This window comes from Ruditapes philippinarum, unplaced genomic scaffold (assembly GCF_026571515.1).
Source record: "Ruditapes philippinarum isolate M1 unplaced genomic scaffold, ASM2657151v2 ctg2715_1_1_1_1, whole genome shotgun sequence".
Taxonomy (NCBI): Eukaryota; Metazoa; Mollusca; class Bivalvia; order Venerida; family Veneridae; genus Ruditapes; species Ruditapes philippinarum.
This window is the reverse complement of record NW_026856692.1, coordinates 14163-37890: the sequence shown is the minus strand read 5'-3', so window position 1 is coordinate 37890 and position 23728 is coordinate 14163. Positions and strand designations below refer to the sequence as shown.

The 23728-nt window shown below is 33.6% G+C and overlaps 1 protein-coding gene across 1 annotated transcript in view; it reads left to right on the top strand.

The window, feature by feature from the left end:
* The window catches only part of LOC132747372 (tyrosine-protein kinase Abl-like), a 33272-nt gene that overhangs the window by 242 nt on the left and 9302 nt on the right, over positions 1–23728 (top strand). Inside the window, exons 2-11 of the mRNA XM_060736728.1 lie at positions 8990–9136; positions 12144–12409; positions 12851–12947; positions 14077–14190; positions 18077–18198; positions 19489–19661; positions 20176–20262; positions 21198–21377; positions 21677–22433; positions 22755–22926. Of these exons, the coding sequence (XP_060592711.1) occupies positions 12161–12409; positions 12851–12947; positions 14077–14190; positions 18077–18198; positions 19489–19661; positions 20176–20262; positions 21198–21377; positions 21677–22433; positions 22755–22926 (1951 nt within the window). The 5' untranslated portion in view covers positions 8990–9136; positions 12144–12160. The remainder of the gene's footprint in view (positions 1–8989; positions 9137–12143; positions 12410–12850; positions 12948–14076; positions 14191–18076; positions 18199–19488; positions 19662–20175; positions 20263–21197; positions 21378–21676; positions 22434–22754; positions 22927–23728) is intronic.

Below are 23728 nucleotides of genomic sequence, written 5' to 3'. Positions count from 1 at the left end.
AAACGGTTGGTGGCCCGAGCCCGGTAGGCGAGGGCTCCAACAGTTCGAGGGACTCTGCAGACTTTATAACACGAAATAACGTGTGTTGACGCTATTATAGCATAAAATTTTAAAAACAGATTCATGATGTACATTATATATAAAAAACAAACATTAAATCCTTGTGCTTGAACGGTATTTATCCAACTCTACATGTTTTACGTATGCGTTTTATTTTTTCCGGGGCCAACAACTTGAGAACCGAACGAAATTTCAAATTTTAATTGATTTAACAAAGTTTAACTTTGGAGATATAATAACTTAAGAAAAACATAACATAACTCTACCCAAGACAAAACAGGCGCCTCAGAAATTCCTAGAATGATTACAGATTGGTGGTAGGAAAAAGATCATTGACAGCAGATTCAATTTTAGAATCGTTTTTAGCTCGACTATACGAAGTATATGGAGAGCTGTCCTACTCGCCCCGGCGTCGGCGTCCGCGTCCAGATTTTAGATTAAAGTTTTGGTGCAGTAAAATATTTTTCACTATAACTTTGTCATTTCTTAAGGTATCAACTTCAAACTTCAAATATATTTCCTTATCATCAACCACATCTTATGTGACAAGGTTCATAACTCTAGCACCAATATTTACAGATTTATCTCCCCTTGAACTTAGAATTTTCCTTAAAAAATACTATTTCTTACTGTTTCTTGTTTATTTCTTAAGGGATCAACCTCATACTTCAAATATATTTACCTTATCATCATCCCCATCTTATGTGACAAGGTTCATAAACTCTAGCACCAATATTTTCAGATTTATCTCCCTTGAACTTAGAATTTTCCTCAAAAATGCTATTTCATACTGTTTTCTTCTTTATTTCTTAAGGGATCAACCTCATAATACTTCAAATATATTTACGTTATCATCATCCCATCTTATGTGACAAGGTTCATAACTCTAGCACCAATATTTTGAGATTTATCTCCCATAAACTTAGATTTTTTTACTAGAAAAATGTTATTTTTTATTATAACTTTTTTTTTATTTTTAAAGGGTATCTACCTCAAACTTCAAATACTTATTCCTTATCATCAATTACATTTTATGTGACAATGTTCATAACTCTTAAAGCAATATTTAACAGATTTATCTCTCTTTGAACTTAGGATTTTCTTTAAGAAATATGATAACTTCTTTACTTTTTAAGGTATCTACTTCAAACTTCAATATATATTTTCTTAGCATTACACAAATGTTGTGTGAAAAGGTCCATAACTCTAGCATGACTATTTCTAGAATTATTCCCCTTGATCTTGGAATTTATGTTAACAAATGTTATTTTTTTTACTATAACTTAATACATAATTATACATAATTGATTTTTCTTTCATAGTTTTGTCCTCCTTACTGCGTCCAGTATTTTATTAGTCGAGCTTTGCTGTCTCCTGTGACAGCTCTTGTTTTTAAGCATGCAAGTTTAAAAAAAATCAGGCGTAAAACATTATTCTCTCAAAGAAACATACAGAACATGTATCAATATTAACATCAATAAAACAACGTTTTCTTATATTAATTTTGTGCTTTCCATTTTTAGCTCACCTGAGCATATGCTCAGGTGAGCTATTAGGATCACTCTTCGTCCGTCGTCTGTCGTCCGTTGTACGTCGTCCATTGTCCGTTCACACTTTTCAAACGACATCTCCTCTGAAACCATAAGGCAGATCATAATGAAACTTCCTTGTTTCTTGTGTGAAGCCTTAACAAAGTTGTTCAAAGAATTCCATTCCATGCAGAACTCTGGTTGCCATGGCAACCAAAAAAAAACTTTAAACATCTTCTTCTAGATAAACCAAAGAGCTAGAGCTTAGATATTTGGCATGAAACATTTTCTAGTGAGTGTCTACCAAGATTGTTCAAATAAAAGCCCTGGGGTCAAAATTGCCCCGCCCCAGGGGGTCATTGATTTTCCCTATATGCATATAGTAAAAACTTAAAAAAAATCTTCTTTTAAAAAACCCAAAGAGCTAGACCTAAGATATTAAGCATGAAACATCTTCTAATGAGTGTCTACCAAGATTGTTCAAATAAAAGCCCTGGGGTCAAAATTGGCCCCGCCCCAGGGGGTCATTTGATTTTCTTTATATGCATATAGTAAAAACTTAAAAAAATCTTCTTCTAAAAAAACCCAAAGAGCTAGAGCTTAGATATTTGGCATAAAACATGTTCTAATGGATGTCTACCAAGTTTGTTCAAATAAAAGCCCTGGGGTCAAAATTGGCCCCGCCCCAGGGGGTCATTGCTTTTCCCTAAATGCATATAGTAAAAACTTAAAAAAATCTTCTTTTAAAGAACCCAAAGAGCTAGACCCTAAGATATTAAGCATGAAACATCTTCTAATAAGTGTCTACCAAGATTGTTAAAATTAAAGCCCTGGGGTCAAAATTGGCCCCGCCCAAGGGGGTCATTGATTTTCCCTATATGCATATAGTAAAAACTTAAAAAAAATCTTCTTTTAAAGAACCCAAAGAGCTAGACCTAAGATATTAAGCATGAAACATCTTCTAATGAGTGTCTACCAAGATTGTTCAAATAAAAGCCCTGGGGTCAAAATTGGCCCCGCCCCAGGGGGTCATTGATTTTCCTTATATGCATATAGTAAAAACTTAAAAAAAATCTTCTTCTAAAAAACCCAAAGAGCTAGAGCTTAGATATTTGGCATAAAACATGTTCAAATGGATGTCTACCAAGTTTGTTCAAATAAAAGCCCTGGGGTCAAAATTTGCCCCGCCCCAGGGGGTCATTGATTTTCCCTATATGCATATAGTAAAAACTTAAAAAAATCTTCTTTTAAAGAACCCAAAGAGCTAGACCTAAGATATTAAGCATGAAACATCTTCTAATAAGTGTCTACCAAGATTGTTCAAATTAAAGCCCTGGGGTCAAAATTGGCCCCGCCCAAGGGGGTCATTGATTTTCCCTATATGCATATAGTAAAAACTTAAAAAAATCTTCTTTTAAAGAACCCAAAGAGCTAGACCTAAGATATTAAGCATGAAACATCTTCTAATGAGTGTCTACCAAGATTGTTCAAATAAAAGCCCTGGGGTCAAAATTGGCCCCGCCCCAGGGGGTCATTGATTTTCCTTATATGCATATAGTAAAAAACTTAAAAAAATCTTCTTCTAAAAAACCCAAAGAGCTAGAGCTTAGATATTTGGCATAAAACATGTTCAAATGGATGTCTACCAAGTTTGTTCAAATAAAAGCCCTGGGGTCAAAAATTGGCCCCGCCCCAGGGGTCATTGATTTTCCTTATATGCATATAGTAAAAACTTTAAAAAATCTTCTTCTAAAATACCCAAAGAGCTAGAGCTTAGATATTTGGCATAAAACATGTTCAAATGGATGTCTACCAAGTTTGTTCAAATAAAAGCCCTGGGGTCAAAATTGGCCCCGCCCCAGGGGGTCATTGATTTTCCCTATATGCATATAGTAAAAACTTAAAAAAAATCTTCTTTTAAAGAACCCAAAGAGCTAGACCTAAGATATTAAGCATGAAACATCTTCTAATGAGTGTCTACCAAGATTGTTCAAATAAAAGCCCTGGGGTCAAAATTGGCCCCACCCCAGGGGGTCATTGATTTTTCTTTATATGCATATAGTAAAAACTTAAAAAATCTTCTTCTAAAAACCCAAAGAGCTAGAGCTTAGATATTTGGCATAAAACATGTTCTAATGGATGTCTACCAAGTTTGTTCAAATAAAAGCCCTGGGGTCAAAATTTGCCCCGCCCCAGGGGGTCATTGCTTTTCCCTAAATGCATATAGTAAAAACTTAAAAAAATCTTCTTTTAAAGAACCCAAAGAGCTAGACCTAAGATATTAAGCATGAAACATCTTCTAATAAGTGTCTACCAAGATTGTTAAAATTAAAGCCCTGGGGTCAAAATTGGCCCCGCCCAAGGGGGGTCATTGATTTTCCCTATATGCATATAGTAAAAACTTTAAAAAAATCTTCTTTTAAAGAACCCAAAGAGCTAGACCTAAGATATTAAGCATGAAACATCTTCTAATGAGTGTCTACCAAGATTGTTCAAATAAAAGCCCTGGGGTCAAAATTGGCCCCGCCCCAGGGGGTCATTGATTTTCCTTATATGCATATAGTAAAAACTTAAAAAAAATCTTCTTATAAAAAACCCAAAGAGCTAGAGCTTAGATAGTTTGCATGAAACATGTTCTAATGGATGTCTACCAAGTTTGTTCAAATAAAAGCCCTGGGGTCAAAATTGGCCCCACCCCAGGGGGTCATTGATTTTCCCTATATGCATATAGTAAAAACTTAAAAAAATCTTCTTTTAAAGAACCCAAAGAGCTAGACCTAAGATATTAAGCATGAAACATCTTCTAATAAGTGTCTACCAAGATTGTTCAAATTAAAGCCCTGGGGTCAAAATTGGCCCCGCCCAAGGGGGTCATTGATTTTCCCTATATGCATATAGTAAAAACTTAAAAAAATCTTCTTTTAAAGAACCCAAAGAGCTAGACCTAAGATATTAAGCATGAAACATCTTCTAATGAGTGTCTACCAAGATTGTTCAAATAAAAGCCCTGGGGTCAAAATGGGCCCCGCCCCAGGGGGTCATTGATTTTCCTTATATGCATATAGTAAAAACTTAAAAAAATCTTCTTCTAAAAAACCCAAAGAGCTAGAGCTTAGATATTTGGCATAAAACATGTTCAAATGGATGTCTACCAAGTTTGTTCAAATAAAAGCCCTGGGGTCAAAATTGGCCCCGCCCCAGGGGGTCATTGATTTTCCTTATATGCATATAGTAAAAACTTAAAAAAATCTTCTTCTAAAATACCCAAAGAGCTAGAGCTTAGATATTTGGCATAAAACATGTTCAAATGGATGTCTACCAAGTTTGTTCAAATAAAAGCCCTGGGGTCAAAATTGGCCCCGCCCCAGGGGGTCATTGATTTTCCCTATATGCATATAGTAAAAACTTTAAAAAATCTTCTTTTAAAGAACCCAAAGAGCTAGACCTAAGATATTAAGCATGAAACATCTTCTAATAAGTGTCTACCAAGTTTGTTCAAATAAAAGCCCTGGGGTCAAAATTGGCCCCGCCCCAGGGGGTCATTGATTTTCCCTATATGCATATAGTAAAAACTTAAAAAAATCTTCTCTTAAAGAACCCAAAGAGCTAGAGCTAAGATATTAACCCTTTCCCCCATGAGCATCATAATTGTGAAAAATGGCCATTTTCAATGAAAATCCTCCTCTTACAAGTTCAAACTGCTATGAAACTATGAAAAATGCTTCAATACTAATCAAACTTGGCACAAATGTTGACTGGACCATTGCCTTTGTAACGACATGCTCAGTCTTAAATTTCCTGTTACCATGGCAACGAGGGGACATCTCAAAATTGCCAAAAATCACTCTTTTGCCTCGATTTTTTCCATCAAAATTTATTTCAAAGTGACGCAACTTCACAAGTGATTGAGATAGAGTCAAAGGCTTTTCAGCGTTGGTTACACGTTACCTTATGATCAACCTGGGGTCATTTTAAGCCTCTCACAAGTCCAAAATTTTCTTGGCGACGAGGGGGACTTCGCCCCCCCCCCCTTCAAACCCCCCAAACAGAAGGGTGCACATCCCCCTTCTGGCAACCCCCTTATGTATCTTTTGGATGGGGGGAGGCGCCAAAAAAGTGCTCACTTTTTTTAGCAACATTTCTCAAACGAAAACATGTGTTTGGGGCCAAAAATAGGACATTTTCTCACTATTTCAGGCCTGAAAAAGGGGGGGGGGGTCGAAAGTGCGTTGTTTCGCGTATATATGTGGTAAAGGGTTAAGCATGAAACATCTTCTTATCAGTGTCTACCAAGTTTGTTCAAATAAAAGCCCTGGGGTCAAAATTGGCCCCGCCCCAGGGGGTCATTGATTTTCCATATATGCATATAGTAAAAACTTAAAAAAAATTCTTTTAAAGAACCCAAAGAGCTAGAGCTAAGATATTTAGCATAAAACATGTTCTAATGGGTGCCTACAAAATTTGTTCAAATAAAAGCCCTGGGGTCAAAATTGGCCCCGTCCCAGGGGTCATTGATTTTCCCTATATACATAGAGTAAAAAGTTAAAAATCTTCTATTAAAGAACTCAAAGAACTAGAGCTGAGATATTTAGCATGAAACATGTTCTAATGGATGTCTACCAAGTTTGTTCAAATAAAAGCCCTTGGGTTAAAATTGGCCCTGCCAGGGGGGGGGGGGGGGGGCAAAAGTCATTGTTATTCATTATTTGTGTATAGTAAAAACTTAACATCATGAAATATCTTCTAATGGGTGTCTTCCAAGTTTGTTCAAATAAAAGCCCTTTGGTTTAAACTGGCCCGGCCCTGGGGGCCTATGTTCAGGTGAGCGACCCCAGGGCCATCATGGCCCTCTTGTTGTAAGTTAATCGGGGAATTTTAAACTGAATGACAGATTCTATTTGTTTATACTGACAACTGTCCGTTTCTAAGAAAGGGCGACAACCAAGATAAGCAGCGATGTCTATACGACGTATTGCTGGCATAATTACTTGAATGCTGCTCGCCGTTATGCGACTGAGGCCCTCGAATTAATAATTCCAATATATCAAGAGCGCATGACTCTGGCAAACAGGCCAAATCGTCTTTTTTTGTTTGTTTACTGGGCCCTCTATGTATTGGGCATAGGTAAAACCGGGCTATAACAAGAGCGCGTGACTATGTTAACGCATGGTTTTGGCCCCGTTATAGCATGGGCAAAAAAGGGAAAAATAGCCGATTTTATGCTATAATACATAATAATTCATTCATGTCATAAATCATCACAAAAAACATTGCATAACTTAGATTAAAAGTATCAAATGCCAAATTTTGTGTCATCTATACTAATAGCTCAGCAACCAACAAACAGCAGTACTGAAAGCATCACTTAGTTAGTACTTGGTCTGTCCACCTCTAGCTGCCAAAATGGCTTGAATTCTCCTTGGCATATTCTTAACTAATGTTCTACATTTGTTAACTGACAACTCATACCCGGAATTACAAACATTGACAGTTCTCTCAAATAACCATGATGCTTGTTCCCGAGGTTCATTTTGATGTCATGCCACAAGATTGTGATGGGGTTTGATCTGAAGGCTGTGATGGCCAGTTATCCAAACACATAATGCTACTCTGGGAGTGCTATTCTTTCACTATCTTGGCCCGGTGGCACGGAACACCATCATCATGATACCAGAACTCATTTCCATACCATAGCAGAGCCAATGGTATGGCACAATAGCACAAAATGTCGATGTAACCTTGGGAATTCAAGTTTCCATGCATGAAATTCAGAATACCAGGTCCCTGGTAGCTTAAGACACCCCATACCATGATTCTGCCACCTTGAAGTTTTACTGTTGACACAACACATTTGTCCAAAAGAGCTTCACCTGGACGTCGTTTGGAACATGTTGAACTTCATCTCATTAAACAGAATAGTGGACCAATTCACCATTTCCAGTCAGCATGACTGTGCTCTAGCAAAAGCCAAACGCTTTTCTCTATGAGCATTGGTCAGTGGGGGCCCCCCTTTTTTTTAAGGGGGGAATTAAATGATTTAATCAAATTAAAATTTGGCTGAAGTCTACTAAAAAAATTTTGGGGAAATGTGAAAGCATTAACTCCAGTCTTTTTCCATGACCCCTTTTGTGCAAGGGAAACAATGGATCTTTTGTTTTGTAAAAGGGGGCCTGATAAGAAACGATCAACTCTTTTGAAAAAGGTCTTTGGGGGGCCCAATCAAAGTCAATCAGGGAAAACCCAAAGAGCCTAAAAATTGGGAATCCGGGATCTTGTAAACAGTGACCCTTTGGAAGTAAAAAAGGGGAATTTTAACCCCTAAAAAAAAACCATGAAAGGGTGATTTGTGCTTGCAAAATAATTTTCAAGTGTTCGGGCAAGTAAAAAGAAATAAAACAATTTAAGTAACTAACCTTCGTATTTCTAGAATTTGACACTTTCTGAATTAGCGACTCCTCGACTTCTCAGGGTTTCACTGAGCGCACTCTGTCTTCTTATGGAACCGTTGTATTGTAGTGGAATATTCACAAGAGTGACCATGGCAGTTATGTTGATATTTGGGCAGACATTTTTTATGAATAAACAAAGGTTTTTGATGTGATTGAAATCACTAGTTAATCGTCAGTTTTCTCTAAAAATATGTAAACCTTATTATAAGTTCATATAAATATGAAAAACTTATGACTTTCTTAACATTTATTATGCTAAAAGATAATAAATTGAGATAAAGTTATATTTCAAACAATAGAACTGCATTTGCTGGACAGATTTTGCCAACTTTACCCAAAAATCAGTGAATTGCTGTTTGTCTCCAGACTTTTGATGGGCACTGTAGTTATAATTATGTACCAAAGTTATTAAAAACAAATGGTTTTGTATGGAATTTATAGCTGAAAGATACATGTATGGCAGGTTTTAAAATCAGATGAACTATCATGTTGTATTTGAAATTTGAATTTTTTTATCTCTGTCCACAAAGTTGATAGTATTAGTAATTAAGTTGAATTATTTAGTGAATGATCTTGCACCTAAAACAATTGCCTGCAGTTGAACAATTTTACGCATTCATTAAAAAGCGAAGAAAAAAATAAAAAAAATTACAGTTTTCATATTCTTTAGTTCTACATGTATATTGATAAAAATTATTGATTGGTAAAAGGTATAACAAATATACAAAATTCCATTTAATCACAGGACCTTAATATTTAATCAATAAATCATAAAATGTACGTATATTAAAGATATAGTGATTTATTGATTAAATATACTATTCCTGTGATCAAATCTATCTCCCTATTACTAAATACAAAAAAAACAAAACTGTATAAGTGTGAAACAAAAAAAAAACAGTATTTATATGGCATAAAATATTTAAGAAACCATACAATTACTTATTTCAGAGGATACATACCACAAGTACAATGTAATTCCAGAGTACGATATAGATACGTCTTCCTATGGCGTTGAGACCAGGCCTCATTCATCAGGGTTTAACACCAACCATCAGAATGTTGTACTGGTACCCGATATTTCATGTCTTAAACAAGGTAATACAGGTAATATTGTACTGGTACCCGATATTTCATGCCTTAAACCGGGTAATACAGGTAATATTGTACTGGTACCCGATATTTCATGTCTTAAACAAGGTAATACAGGTAATATTGTACTGGTACCCGATATTTCATGTCTTAAACAAGGTAATACAGGTAATATTGTACTGGTACCTGATATTTCATGTCTTAAACAAGGTAATACAGGTAATATTGTACTGGTACCTGATATTTCATGTCTTAAATAAGGTAATACAGGTAATATTGTACTGGTACCTGATATTTCATGTCTTAAACCGGGTAATACAGGTAATATTGTACTGGTACCCGATATTTCATGCCTTAAACCGGGTAATACAGGTAATATTGTACTGGTACCCGATATTTCATGTCTTAAACAAGGTAATACAGGTAATATTGTACTGATACCTGATATTTCATGTCTTCAACCAGGTAATACAGGTAGTATTGTACTGGTATCCGATATTTAATGTCTTAAACAAGGTAATACAGGTAATATTCTGGAGGGTATTTTTCTTTGTCCATCAATGTGCACTGAAAACCTTTTGTTTAATTTGTCATTTTGTTGGTGACAATGTGAACATGATGCATAGAATATTAATTTAAATTACATTTCATTCAATTTGTGCAAAACTATGTCAATATATCAAAGAGAAAATACTTTAATTATTTAGTTTAAACATAAGAATTTAAGCTCATTTGTGAAACTAGATCTTGAAACTTGTATTAATTACTTTTGATTCTATATCCTGGAACTAACAATTCGTGGTGTCTTACTTACTCTGTGAAGTCTGAATCATTGTCTTTAAAACAACCCTCAGCTTTTCTAAAGGTTTAAACATGTTATTTATAGATAAATCGTTACATATAATTGTGAGATCAAAAGAATAAAGATGGAAAATGAAATTTGCGGACAGAAAAATATGCAAACAATTGGGAAACTCCTCGCTACCTCTAATAACCAGTCTGCTTTTTATATTTAAATTACTAAATAGGATGAATCATTTCCCAATCTCCTGTTTTTCATAACTGAAGTGTTATAGATAGCACTCAGGACACGGGTTTTAAAGAAAGCCATACAGTGATATGATGCTCTTTTCTTAGATTAAAAATAGTGAAATACTTAGTTTGAAACAACACAGAATTGTTTTTTCCAGCAGAAATAACAGTTGAATGCTGCTTTAACGCTTTATTTATCAAAGATGAAATATTTTATTTGTTATTAGTAACACATATTTTGATAGGTCATATGGTCCTATATAAGCGGTAGTTTGCATTTATAACCATAGCTGCTAGGCAAGGTTTTAATTGCACTTTTGATATGGAATGGAATAATGTATTAGGAAAGAAAATTGACTTTTCAATTGACTAAATGTAGTTAGTTTCAAATGTTCAATTATGCTTATCAAAATAAAGGAAACACAAAAGCAAAGTGTAAATGTAATTTAGTTTTCCAATGAATATAGATTCACATGCTACCTACTTGATTTATACACATACACAGAGTTAAATTATACACCTTCATATGACCTGTCTTGTTTTAATTGATGTTGATTTTATATGATTGTGAGGTACATTCTACATACAAGTAATGTGACCAGGTGGGCTTAAGCCCTAATAATAAGAATGGGACCTAACTGGCCCCAGCCAGCAATAATTTAGTAGACCAGGGTTTTGATATAACAACACCTGATTTTGTTTTATTTTGTATATATTTTCAAAGCCCTGTAAATAAACAATAACTATTATAACATGTTGCAATAATTAAAGATTAAGATATTATACATGTATGTTTATAAATAATTTTAATAAATATATTAATAGTTACATTTTAAATACTTTTGAAGTTAAGTTAGCCCTAGCCTTAAGTTAAAATAAGGTATAACAATTATATTAATAACCTAAAATAAATTTATATAAACAATGTAAAAAATAGCATATTTACCATATATATACATAAATACAAACAACTTATATAAATTTTATTTGCTTATTAGTTTTTCTGGCTTACATGTAGTGCTTTTAACTTAATTCTTAATTTTTAGAAATGACCAATAATAATTAAAATAAAAATAAATGTAAAAAAGAAATGTATAATTTAACAACTTTTTACAATAAAATTTAACCTAAAAGTAATTACAATGATACATAACAGCAATTATATTTAAACACAGCGGAAAACCCAATGCTTAAATAATCCTTTAAATTTACAATTAAAGGGAAGTAATATATAACTTAAATTAAAATGCAAAAAGGTTAAAATAAACAAAAAGACCAAAAACACAAACTGGTTACTGGTTGGGGACCACCAAAACCGGACAACCACCAAACCCGGACGGCCCCAAAAATGCTTAATTTAGTATATTCTTTGTTCATTTGTTGTCAGTCACTTTTTTATCAACAATAAATGCATGTTTCTTCTAAAATTAAGTATATAATTTTATTTCAACCTCCTTAAATGGTAAAATTTTAAAGTCTATTTCAAAAATGTTGACGTTGAAATTTGGGGGTCAAGAAAGCAATGCCTGACCTCATATACCAGCTATAATCATTTGCAGAGTTGACAATAGAATATCCAAAGCTTCAGCATTTGTTGCTGAAATATTATTTATCATGTTAAAAGTCAAAAATCAAAACATCCAAGCTTTTATCTGAATTAAATCTCGTCATGAACATATCTGTCCGGACACATGGTACTGTAGTGTAGACAATTTAGGTTATTTTGATACCCTCCTTGTCGAGCCTCAGATATAAGTGTCAATACGATCAGAAATGAACAAACTAGTTTGTTAGTTAGGGGAAGAACCTACCTGAACTTTGTTAAATTTTTAGGTCTCTAGATTAAAAATTATGAAATCTGTACGGAAAAATGTTCAAAAAGTGTCCGGTTGATGGTCCCTGACCAGTACAGGAACATGTTAGATAATTATAAACAAATACATAACATTGCTCTTATCATGATTATTTTGTGTAACTATAGGTGGTAACAACAATTTGATGTCTCCACCAAATAGAAATGAGAATAGGACACAAACAGCCAACCAAGCTGTTATAACAACAGCATTATTACGTCCTGTACATAATCAGCATTCTCCAGTTCAAGTGCCTCAGGCTGCAGGTGCCACAAATGTCGTAACTGTAGGTACGGTGGCTCCTAGAGTCGGTATGTCTCCAACCAATAGAATTGGAAGTTACAGTATCGAGAAAGGAAAGCTCGAGATTGACTGGAATACAGTACTTGGCAGAGTAAGTGTGTTGACTTATCTGACAAAATTGAGCCGCGTCACAACAAAACCAACATAATGGGTTTGCGACAAGCATCCATCCAGACCAACCTGCACATCCGCGCAGTCTGATCAGGATCCATGCTGTTTGCTTATCAACTCTATTACAAGTAGAGAAACTGATAGCCAACAGCATGGATCCTGATCATACTGCACAAATGTGCAGGCTGGTCTGGATCCATGCTGGTAGCAAACCCATTATGTTGGTTTTGTCGTGACACGGCTCCAATTTATAAAATTTAGTTAGTAAAGATACAGTTTTTTTTATGTCAATATTTCAGTCCAATGACACTTTTACCTTGTTGATATTTTATTACAGGCTCAATTTATTAAAGGCCCATTATGCCTCAGAATTTTTTTTTTCCTCAGAATCTGTTTAATTTTGGTCTACTTTTTATTTTAGGGTCATTATGGAGCAGTGTACAAGGGAAAGCTTCACCCAAAAGATGAATTATTGGCATTAGACCCTCAGGCAGATTCTGAGACGGTAGTTGTAAAAGGTAGTCACAACTTCTTATTATCTCATATAAGTTTAAAGGTACATAGTTCTCATAATTATGTATTTGTTTTAAAGTTACTTATATTTATATCAGATGTCAAGTTTCAGCATTTACAGTATTTCAATCTAGATTATGTAAGGTTTTTTAATAGCTGATATTGGGCCAAAGGAGAAATAAAGATATTTTTATTATTTCCTGATACTTGCAATAAAATTCACTATCAAATCAGTTATGCTCAAGCTGGCTAAGTTTTAAAAAATATTGGCCTCAGCAGTATTTATGGGCTATAGTCTGGTTTAGAGTTTTGATGTATAGGAATTTGTCTGAGGGGTAAGTTTTTCTCATCAAAACAACAAGTCATGAATGTAATATAAATAACAATAATAAATTCGTACATGATACTTCGGAATGTTTTGGAATGTAAATTACTGATTTTGAGTGAAATAAGACAAAAATTACCAAGCCCAAGATTATTGGTCTTGTTCACAAAATACTGCAAGAAATTAACTTGGTATATTATATACATGTATATAATAAAATTATATAATTTCAAGAGTGATACTCTATGGATATCAAATTGTGTGAAGTGTTTAATGTAGATAGAAAGATACAGGTCATACATTTCTAGAAATAGCAACATAAAAGAGCATGTCCGCACATTATTAATCCTTTGTTTGAGTTTTGAGATTGAAAACTTCAGATGCATTTGTTCATATAACTTTTACTAATTTTTTAACATGTACACTATTTAAATATTTCAGAAAAATGACTGTAATTGTATTTCAAAGTTTAATACAACTAAGTAATACAGTAAATACCTAAACATTTGTCAAGTAAGAATATTCTTATTTTTGATCATTTATTTTAAACTTTGTATCTGAACATTAGACACATCTGCACATTGTTTTTCATTGGAAATGCTAAAGCATGACCTTGACCCCCCCTCCCCCAATTCACTAGAAACTACTACATTATGGTAAAGTTCAATTGTATAGATACAAAAAAAAATCTACTTCAGTTTCTTCTATTTAGTGTTGTATTAATGCATTGACATAGTATTTTTTTTTCACAAATTCAATCTTGTTTTATGTAACGTTTACAAATTTTTGAACATGTATTATTATATTAGTTTTAAGACATGAGATGGCTGATACGTTTGGTGAAGATTTAAAGAAAGAAGCTATAGTTATGCAGAAACTACATCATCCTAATGTTGTAAAGTTTTATGACATATGTCATGGAGGTATGTGTAATTTTATAAACTTCAGATAGGTTTGTGTGCCAATTAATTTTTGTTTGATTGTGTTGAAGATAAAAATTTATTGAAACACTCTTGAATCAGTTCTGGAACCAACCAGTATTAAGCATAAAATTTCTTGCTCAAGGAAACATCAGCTTGCCCCTGACTGGGTTTGAACCCACAAAACCAGCAACCCTTAGTTTACCAGTCCAATGTGTTCAACATTTGGCCATACAATATGACAATATTTGGATAACTTAAAGGCTCTTTGTTATCTTTATCTAATTCATCAATTCCATTAAAGTCTTATGTAAGAAATGTAGGTCAGAATTGCTTTAGACTTGACCTTGAGTTTGTAGCATGCCTTTTTAAGTTTTTATGCCACCGCAGCATCTGCGATGCGGTGGCATATAGCGATTCACCTGTGTGTATGTATGTGTGTGGGTGTGTGTGTGTTGGTGTGTTTGTGTGTGTGTTATATAGATTATATAGTGAACTTAAAAAATCTTCTTGTGAAAAACCACTAGTCCAATTTCAACCAAACTTGGCAGGATTGATCCTTGGGTGAAGGGCTTCCAAAGTTGTTTAAAGAATTTCATTCCATGCAGAAATCTGGTTGCCATGGCAACCAAATGGAATTATAAGAATAAATTTAAAAAATCTTCTTGTAAAGACCCAAAAGGCATAGAGCTTAGATATTTTGCATAAGGCATTGTCTGGTAGACCTCTAACAAGATTCTTCAAATTATAGCCCAGGGGTCAAAATTGGCCCCGCCCCGGGGGGTCATTGATTTTCACTATGTACATATAGTAAAAACTTAAAATACCTTCTTGTAAAAACCCAAAAGGCCTTGAGCTTAGATATTTTGCATAATGCATCATCTGGTAGACCCTTACCAAGATTGTTCAAATTATAGCCTTTGGGTCAAAATCGGCCCCGCCCCAGGGTCATTGATTTTCGCTATATGTACATATAGTAAAAACTTAAAACACCTTCTTGTAAAGACCCAAAAGGTCTAAAGCTTAGATATTTTGCATAAGGCATTGTCTGGTAGACCTCTACCCAGATTGTTGAATTATAGCCCTGGGGTCAAAATAGGCCCGCCCCAGGGGTCATTGGTTTTCCTTATATGTATATAGTAAAAACTTAAAAAAAATTCTTCTAGCAATTGACAAATGCTAGAGGTTAGATATTTTGCATGAAACATTGTGTTGTAAACCTCTAGCAAGATTGTTCAAATTATAACCCTGGGGTCAAAATTGCCCCCGCCCTGGGGGTCATTGATTTCAATATATACATACAGTCGACTCTCGTTATCACAAAGTCATCGGGACCGTCCAAAAAATATCGAGATACCGAAATGTCGAGATAAACATATTAGGGTTTGAATAAGGCAGAAACTGATTTTTACAAAAGACATGTGCAAACCTTATGTCAAATAAACTATGATATCCCCATGTCTTTTTTTCATAGGCCTAGTCAATATTTAACAAATAAACATTAGCGGATGTTTACCAGCGGAAATACGGGTTTCTGTAATAAAAACACATAGTGAGGTTTACTCAGTAATACACCAATATAGTGAAAACATTGTTTTCAGGGGGGTTGATCCAGATTGCCTCCAGGGTTATTTATCCGGTCTTTCTCGATGTTGTTCGACCGCTGATTGATTTGGTGGTGATGTTGTGAAACAATATTGCAACGATAGCGTTTCTATACTTTCACTATTTCATTTACATTTAAAGTCATAATGAATTGATACAGTGTTCTAATATTTATAAAGAACGTAAAATTTACAATTTTGGACATAAGTCAATCAACAAGCTAAATAGATTAACTTTTATAAAAACAGCTAAATAATTATGTTACAAACATAATCATCATTATTATCGTCTAGTTTGTGTTTTTCACACGTTTGAAGGGAACAGACGAAAGAAAACTATTAGTCGAGATAAACAAAGGATAATAGTGTGAAAAAAACTCACGCAGTTGGGGCTGAAATTGTACATCGAGATACTGAAAATATCGATATAAAAATATCGAGATAAACAAATATTTCCAATATAGATAAAGAATTAAGAAAATCAGGACTTTCAAAATTTCATCGAGGTAACGAAATATCAAGAAAAGCAATGTCGAGATAACGATAGTTGACTGTATAGTAAAAAATAAAAAAATGTTATTATCTGAAGGTACAAGGCTTAGAGCTTTAATATTTTTTAAATAACATCATCTAAAGGTACTCTACTAAAGTTGTTCAAATTTTGCCTCTTATGTCAAAATTAGCCCCGCCCTTGGGAGCCATAGGTTTATGTTATATGTATATAGTTAAAACTTAAAAAATCATCTTCTCAAAATTTACAAAGGATAGAGTTAAGATATTTTTCATGAAACATTGTGTAGTGAACCTCTAGCAAGATTGTTCAAATTATAGCCCTGGGGTCAAAATTGGTTCCGCCCCGGGGGTCATTGATTTTCATTATGTACATATAGTGAAAAAAAAATTTTTGTCTGAAGGTTCAAGGCATAGAGCTTTGATGTTTGATATATAATATCATCTATAGGTCCTCTACCAAAGTTGGTCAAATGTCAAAAATTGGCCCTGCCTGGGGGCTGTGATTCTCATTATGCACACGTAGTAAAAACAGAAAATAAAACAAATGTTTTCTGAATGGGAGAAAGCTATAGCTTAGATATTTGACTTGAAATGTTGTTTGGTGGACCTGTATCAAGATTGTTTTTAAACCCTTGGGTCAAAATTATGCCTTGCCCAAGGGGACAGTGACCTACTTTCTTGTCCTTTGATGTACAGCAATGACATTTTGACCATGTGCACAGTTTTAGTTGTAAAATTAAACTTTGACCTAGATTTTGATGATGTGACCTACTTTCTTGTCCTTTGATGTACAGATATGAAATTTGAACCATGCGGTGGCATAGCATTTTTCTCAAATGTAATCTTGTTTTTTTTAAATAAATGTTTTTGTGCATTATAAAGTCTCCAGTTTGAATCTTTAGTCATGTTTTTAGTGGCACATTGTTTTATAAAACCTTTAAACTTTTACTTGGATTGAAATGAAGCAACGTGCCATTTGTGTTTATATATACAGTCGACTCTTGTTATCTCGAAGTCATTGGGACCGTCCAAAAAATATCGAGATAACGAAATGTCGAGATAAACATATTAGGGTTAGAACAAGGCGAAACTGATTTTTACAAAAGACATGTGCATACCTTATGTCAAATAAACTATAATATCGTGAATCGGATATGGTTGATTCGGATATCCTCCCGGGTTATTTATCGGGTCTTTCTCGAGATTGTTCGACCGCTGATTGGTTTGGTGGTGATGTTGTGGTGATATTGCAACGATAGCGTTTCTATACTTTCACTATTTCATTTACATTTAAAGTCATAATGAATTGATACAGTGTTCGAATATTTAAAAAGAATGTAAAGTCCATTCATTTTGGACATAAGTCAATCAACACGCTAAATAGGTTACTTTTTATAAAAACAGCTAAACTTGTTACAAACATAATTGTCATTATGACATGCGCTATTTATTGAGCAATTATCGTCTAGATTGTGTTTTTCACACGTCTGAAGGGAACAGACGAAAGAAAACTATAAGTCGAGATAAACAAAGGATAATAGTGTGAAAATAACTGTTGGGGCTGAAATTTTACATCGAGATACTGAAAATATCGAAATAGAAATATCGAGATAAACAAATATTTCCAATATAGATAAAGAAGGAAGAAAATCGGGACTTTCAAAATTTCATCGAGATAACGAAATATCGAGAAAAGCGATGTCGAGATAACGATAGTTGACTGTACATGTAATTTATATTTCTTCTCTAGAATACTTGTTTATTTTCTACAGGTAGATATTTGGTAATGGAATATGTGGAGAACAATTCCCTCTTCTCATACATAAGTAAAGAGAGAAAAAATCACCAAATATCAGAACAAACCTTCCTTCAGTTAGCAACTGATATTGCTGCCGTAAGTTAACATTTCACATTACCTGCAAAAATCAGTACTGTAGTGCAATCTTTATTTTCACATGGTTCGTACAGACCGCCTCCGTAGTCGAGGGGTTAGAGTCGATGACTTCTAATCCAGTTACCTCTCTGGCGTGGGTTCGATCCCCGGGAGATGCTTTGGTAGTTTAGCGCGGAGGAAGGTAGTCTAGTACTGGTGTAACTCTCCAGGAACAATGGTTAGGAAACTACCCGCCTATATGACTGAAATACTGTTGGAAAAAGGCGTAAAATGAAACAAACAAACAAAAACATGGTTCTTACAGTCTAAAAAAGTGCTTAAATTTGAATCTCTTTCTTTAAAAGTGCTTAAAAATGTAAAAAAATTGCTTAAAAGTCTTTGAATTTGATTACTCTTTTGAAAAGTGCTTAAAGAGTGCTTAAATTTGCTAAAAATGTGCTTGAAAATGTTTGAATCACAGAATGATTAAACCGCCTCCGTGGTCGAGGGGTTAGAGTCGATGACTTCTAATCCAGTTACCTCTCTGGCGTGGGTTCGATCCCCGGGAGATGCTTTGGTAGTTTAGCGCGGAGGAAGGTAGTCTAGTACTGGTGTAACTCTCCAGGAACGATGGTTAGGAAACTACCCGCCTATATGACTGAAATACTGTTGGGAAAAGGCGTAAAATGATACAAACAAACAAACAAACAGAATGATTATATGGTTTTGATAAAAATCAACGGTTAACAAAATAAAAAGAAAGATCCAATTAAGTATCAAAATCATTGAAATGTTTACTCAAGGCAACAGTAAGTGGACAAATTGCATTTATTTTGAACAAATCTGTATTTGATGCACCCTTTGTTGCTCTTGTATAATGTCAGAAAATGTGTATTCAACATAAAATGGTGAACAAACTATCCATCATAGGTTGAAGATTGTGTAGGTATATGTGCAACAAATGTGCTTGAAAAATGGGAAAATGTGCTTAAATAGTGCTTAAAAAGTCCTTGAATTTTGGCATTGGATGTCTGTACGAACCCTGTTTCAGTAGAAAGTTTTGTATAATTTATAAAATAAAAAGATATAGCAAAACATGATAAGAATGTACATGTACATCTACAACATTTGTAACTACCGTTAAGTTATATGTGTAAGGATTAGAATAATAATGGAAATTATCTGAAGGCTTTACATTGTACACGAGGCTTTATTATTCTTTAGCATGGAAGCTTCCAATATTAAGTGTTTCAATGTAAATAATAAAATCCTAATTTTCCTTTATATAGAACCCATATTTTAAACTTTCAGGGAATGGAGTATTTAGAGTCCCAGAGAGTGATACATTGTGACCTAGCAGCTAGAAATGTGCTTCTTACACGAGATATCCGTGCTAAGATCAGTGACTTTGGTCTGTCTAAAATTCTTACACAAGATAAAGATTACTATCGAAGAACTACTGACAAGACTATTCCAATTCTCTGGTAGGTTGTTATAAGTAAATGTATTTATCTATGTCATAGTTTACTTATCTTAGTGACAGTGTACTGATTTTGAAGGTTTATAGGTCTAATATTTGCGGCAAAAGCTCGTAATTTGCTGCAAATGCTCGTATATTGTAGGATTCAAATATAATAAAAATTTCTATTATAATTTTATAAATTGACTTGAAAATTTTTTGTATTTCTCCTATATTTATGTCAAAGTTTAAAATATAGTTGACAGTGTTGTTAGTGATAATGCTTTCAGTACAATAAACACAAAGAATGTAAGTAAAATTACCAACCTTTATTGGTTAACCGTTAGTTGATTTGTTGTAATATTGTTATACACCATAACTGCTGTTGTCTTCTCTTGACAGTTACTGTAATACCTATTTTTAGTAAATATCAATATGGCAGCTTGCATAAATAAGGGTCAGAAATTCTTAAGAGGTTTCCCCTTTCCACCTTTAACACTAAATCAAAGGAATGTGATACATATCCTAATTTTACATAGGTGTGCACCGGAGTGGGTTGGACATAAGAGATATCTACATAAAAGTGATGTTTGGAGCTATGGGGTAACAGTCTGGGAAATGTACAGGTATTTTAATTGTTAATAAAAATAGTAAATCATGGTTTAGTGATGTATTTACACACTGTCACAGACACTTGGGGTGTTGATGTTCAAACACATTAAAATCCAAACAAGTTGTATATTTGTCAGTCCCATGGCAAAAACCTATCATATTTATAAATAAAGCCTAATATCCATGTACAGTGGTTTTTTAAAAATAAAACAACAAAAAAACCAGACAGTTTACTCTCAGTAAGTTAAAATCGCCTTACTCAAAATTCTACTTTAGTCGGAGAATTTCTAAAGTCCCATCAAAATATCTTCTTTATCTTTGTACTTTAACTCTGCTTAGGTAAAATTTTGATTTACTGAGACTCCTGTTAAGTCGAAAGGAATGTTTAGTCCCGTCAATTAAAGTCCAACATATTTTCATCTCAATAAGTTGAAGTGTGTAAAAAGCCGACTCAGATCAAAGGTCGGTAACATCAAGGTGAGATGTTGTCATTCTGGATCACACAAAATAGCAATTTAAATTGTCGGTCATCATGTATAATTAACACTTCGTAAAGTGACTTTAATCGGTGAAAGGACTTAATTGGTTTTAACAGTTACATAACTAAATTAAGATTTAATTAATTATAATTAAGCACTGTTAAAGAAGTCCATGTCTGATTGAACGTGAATGACATTTGTATAATTAATGTTCCGTCATTTTAGATATGCATACATTAATATGTACATCCGATTCACGATATTTTGCTACTTTTGTTTTCATCTGATGATTAATTTGCATGAATTAAATTTTAAATAATATGTGCTGGAAAATAAGTCTTCTGATTGCTTTATAATATTTATTGCAACAAATATTTATATAAACTAGCTTGCTCATGAAAGACATTTGATTTTATTTTGTTTAAGTTTTGAAACATGTATAAGATATATAAATTTATCTATTTATAAAGCTATGGGAAAACTCCATACGCGAGTAAAAAAGTACCTTGGGCGCAAATAATAGATCTGCTTACCCGAGGAGAAAGATTAGAAAAGCCAAAACATTGTCCAGAGTATGTGTACACCCTGCTTCGACGTTGTTGGGAACTTGAGCCAAATAACAGACCAGACTTTCAACAACTTAGGACCAGGTAATGATTACTCCTTTTCTCCTTAATGTTAATTTTTTTGAATTGCCTCCCTTAGTTTTTGTTTTGGATTTAGCAAAAATGTATGCCAGGCATGTAACGGCAGTAAATTTATAGTGGCACTTCCAATAAAAGTGTCTTAATTTAATGTTAAGGTAGTTCAAATCACATTTTGCACACCATTGTAGGTATGAATTCTGCATTAACTTTGATTTTTTCAATCTTTATTTTTTAAAGTGATTGAGACGGTTGAGTTTTTATACCACATTTAGGAGTCACACTTCATGCACATTTTGTTTCAGATTTCAAGAGTTCTTGTCAGCATCTGTAATTTCATCTAGACCTAAACAGGTTGCTGTCAGGAGACATACAACACCCAGCAATCAGGCCAAGCATGGCAGTAATCAAAATAATGCTCCAGGTGCTCCTGGTACTGATGATACAACAAAGACAAATACTTTACCATCAGTATGTGTACAGCCTGAACAGAATCAGCAATCAACAAACAAAACAGGTGGTCATAGTAGGACAAGACCAGTAGTAAATGGGCATGAAACTCAGATACAGAATGCTGTAAGGCAATCTTCTGATGAAACTAATGTAACGTCTAGCATTGATGAAAGAACAAATGAAAATAAAACTGTAACTAAGGACATAAATGATGATCAGACTGAGAGAAAGGAAGTGCTAGCTGATCAGACTGAGAGAAAGGAAGTGCTAGCTGGTATCACTGACCAAGGCCCAAATTTAGTTAAAAGTGAAAATCAGTTAAGTTCGAGAGAAAATGAAAATTTGTTACCAAAACAAGGACACTCTTTAGTTAATGGGACAGGACACTCTTTAGTTAATGGGATAGGGCAATCTTCAGTTAATGGGATTGCAAATCATTCCAACCAATCACCGCTTAGCAGTGTAGCTTTAAACCAGTCAGGATCTGTATCTAGGCAGCTTTCTACTGGTTCCGGGCATTCTATCAGCAAAGAGAACAAGAAAAGTAGTGAAACAATATTGATTGACAAGAGTGACTTACATTATAGTATAAGAGATGTTCTTGGAAAGGTAATGATTAGTGATTTATTAGAAAATGAAATTTAATTTTAAAGATTGTAAGCTAGTGAAATTATAATATATAAATGGAAAAGATGATGATACCTGTACAAGAAAAATATGTTATGAAGTGACATTATCAGAATTAAGCTTAAAACTACTTTAGCTAGATTTATTAGTATTCAATTATTTTCTAATTGTTCTAAACTATTGATTTCATGAAATCACATTATGAAAATAACACTTCATATAACACTTATTTCATTTATTGTAATTCTATGTATGAGAATTTATGTCTTTTAATTTGATTGTTTAATTTATCTATCACTTCAGGGAGCATATGGACAAGTGTTTAAAGCAACTTATCGTGGTGAAACAGTTGCACTGAAACAATGTACAGTTGATGAAGAATATTCTAGATTCAGACGAGAATTTGAGTTATTATTCGCTTTAAAGCAGAATTCATCTAATATTGTAAAGTTCATAGGCCTGTACAAAGAATATGGTGAGTCAATCTTGTTTAATTATTAATGTTTATTATTGGCTCTGCTTTGGGAGATCTTTTTTTACTAAAATTTATTGATTAGTCATCAAAACGGGTAAGGTCTTCTTCTTATGCAGATCCAAGTTTTACAGTGATATAATTTAAAATATTTAGCGAAATGTGTACCACATGTTGTCTTTAACATATGTATTATATAAATCTTGTTACTTTAATTTTCTAAAAAAAACTTTAACAGGTTTTAACAATAGATATACAGAGCATTTTATCACATTTATCCATTAGCATTGCAAGTTTACAAACAAACAAATGTTTGAAAGATGTTTGCTGTGAAAGTTTACAAGCATATGACTGGAAGTTTACAAATATTTACAAACATATGAGTCAAAGTTTACAAACATATACATGCATGAAAGGCGTAAGCAGTGAAAGTTTACAAATATATGACTGGAAGTTTACAAACATATAAGTGAAGATTTATAAACATATGAGTGGCAGTTTACAAATATATGACTGGAAGTTTATAAACATATCAGGGAAGATTTACAAATATATGACTGGAAGTTTACAAACATGTCAGTGAAGATTTACAAACATATGAGGGGAAGTTTACAAATACATGTATATGACTGGAAGTTTACAAACATATCAGTGAAGATTTACACACATATGAGTGGAAGTTTACAAATATATGACTGGAAGTTTACAAACATATCAGTGAAGATTTACACACATATGAGTGGAAGTTTACAAATATATGACTGGAAGTTTACAAACATATGACTGAATGTTTATAATGAAAGTT